The sequence below is a fragment of the Corvus brachyrhynchos genome, unplaced genomic scaffold (assembly GCF_000691975.1).
Source record: "Corvus brachyrhynchos isolate BGI_N302 unplaced genomic scaffold, ASM69197v1 scaffold68, whole genome shotgun sequence".
Lineage (NCBI taxonomy): Eukaryota > Metazoa > Chordata > Aves > Passeriformes > Corvidae > Corvus > Corvus brachyrhynchos.
The window spans coordinates 1174918-1177197 of NW_008240039.1; the positions used below are offsets into that span (position 1 = coordinate 1174918).

Genomic DNA, 2280 nt, shown 5'->3' on the forward strand with positions numbered 1-2280 from the left:
TGGTAGGCAGGCAAGGGGAGGGCTGTTTATATGGGAGCGGACGCGTGCCTCCCCCTCCCCCCTTCCCGAAATACTTTCCTTTTATAAACGTGCTGATTCTTTTTCTTCTTCTTCTGCTTTTTCTTCTTCTCTGCATATAGGGAAAAGTTTGAAGACTCTTATGTCCAAAGGAATCTTACAGGTACATCCTCCAATCTGTGATTGCCCTGGGTGTCGAATTTCGTCTCCAGTGGTAAGATTATTGTTAAACTATGTGCTTTAGTTAAGACATCTTCCCTCTCCTCTGCCTCCTTCCCTTAAAAAAAAAAAAAAAAAATCCCTTTGCTTCTGTGGTCATGGAGCCGTGATCTCTGAGGGTCATCGAGGCTGCCATTGCCCTGCCTGCACTGTGAGGGTTCCAGCAGTCTGTTAGAGGTGAGCAGAGAGAGGCGCTTGGAAGCAGAGCAGACGGGAAGTGTTTGACCTAAAGGAAGCAGCACTCGGTGTGATTTTTTTGGTTTTCAGGGGGAGCTCTGTGTGTGCAGAGACAAATCATACAGGAGCCTCTTCGGTATTCCCACCCCTTCATTTCTGTGTATTGTGCAGAGGTGTGAAAGTGGCTAAATAAAGCAAAAGGGAAATGTAATTGCACCCACGTGTTAGAGTCAGAACAGCCACAGTTTACAAACCATCAGTGAATTCGGTTAGAGGAACAACTCATGTTAAATGCTTACAACTTGAGCGTCATTCATATCATAGATCAGTTATGGCTTTTAGAGATCTTCCCAACTTTTGGGTTCCTTGTGTATTCTGCTGTCTTGCTTTTATCCTGAGACTTGGAAAAATCTCTCATCAACATTTTCGTGGAAAAGATGTTGATGCTATAAATAAAAGGCGACTGAAATCCTAGTAAAGTAAGGCCTTAAAACAGTTCATCGTGTGTAAAAATAACCATGAAGTACAATAACATCTAACTGGGAGGCCAGAGCTGTTGGTTTGGGGAACTAAAGCAGCTCTTGGTCTGAAAGAGCAACAGTGACTTAAAGCATTGCCAGTAGCACTGTGGAAACAGATACGGCTGGAAATTTATGTACTTTTATCCACTGGAAATCAACCATTTTTGATTTTGTTGCTTGCTTGGGCTCGAGTGGACAGTCTGTGTTCACATGCAGCATCTTTAGCACCTGGAATGACAGAGCTGGGAGTTCCAGTCCTTCCTCCGCGGTGTCTCTGTGCATGCACGGCTGTGTTACAAATATCCACATTCCCATGGGAAGGGGCTCAGAGCAATAACCAACAGTTCCAGAAATTAATGGGAAGATGTGTCTTGCTTGTGTGGTGTGGCAGCAGCTACCCCACAGCAGTGCTGCCCATCATTGCCCTGGCATTTGAAACCTGGCTCTTCCCAGTCCTCAAGTTTGTGGGGCAAGGTGTGATGTGGTGTGAGCAGCTTTCTCCAGCTGCGAGTTTTGCCTGTGCTTTAGTTGCCAATTGAGTGGGTCGGAGCCAAAAATCTGCCAAGGACGGGGATGTGCTGCCACTGTGGGGATGTGGAGAAGTGCCTGGCCAGGGGACACTGTCTGCTGGACATTTTCTGGGTTAGCAGTAGCCAAAAGGTCATAATACACTTTTCTAGCAGCAGCATTTTTAGGAGTTGTGCAGGGGTAGGTGCATTTCCAGATGGGAAGACAGCTCTGCATGAACCCAGTGTCTGGTACAGGCTTTGAGAACTGAATTTGGAAAGTTCAGATAGAGGAAAAAAGAGGTTGGTGCAGTTTTGGGAAAGGAGAAATTTATCTTTCTGGACTTGCCTCCCACTGCTTCCCCAGCTGGGAAAGGGGGTTTGGATGTCAGAATTGCACAGCAAGGCCAGAGCCCAGTGAGGACTTGTATCAGAACTGATTCTCAATGCTCCCTGCACTTTCTGTGCTGTAATTAGAGCACATCTCTGACCAAAGGACAGTTCCACATTTTGAACCTGAAGTCTTTAGGCAGTGCTTTGTGGTAGCATGCACGCACTGCACATCCAGAACAAGGAGGAGGATTAGGAATCGGGCATGGTTTATCTTTCCCCATTTAGTGATCGCCCATTCGAGCACCGCTGAGATCCAAGGGCTGATTCTCCTCAAAAGCAGAAATGCTGTATATTTTATAGTGCACATGATAGACTTGGAATGCCCGGTGGGGGTATGGAGATGGGGAGCCCATCCTGCCTGCAGCTGGTTGCACTGCTCCGAAATCAGTCCCTGGACAGCGGGAATAGGCCAGGAAAACTCAAGCACTGCCTCTGGAAGGGGGCAA

General features: G+C 47.1%; 1 protein-coding gene across 1 annotated transcript in view; it reads left to right on the forward strand.

The window, feature by feature from the left end:
• SAMD11 (sterile alpha motif domain containing 11) overlaps positions 1-2280 on the forward strand; it is a gene marked incomplete at its 5' end in the record, with an annotated part of 82596 nt that overhangs the window by 11860 nt on the left and 68456 nt on the right. Inside the window, one exon of the mRNA XM_017743968.1 lies at positions 141-232. Coding sequence (XP_017599457.1) covers positions 141-232 — 92 coding nt within the window. The remainder of the gene's footprint in view (positions 1-140; positions 233-2280) is intronic.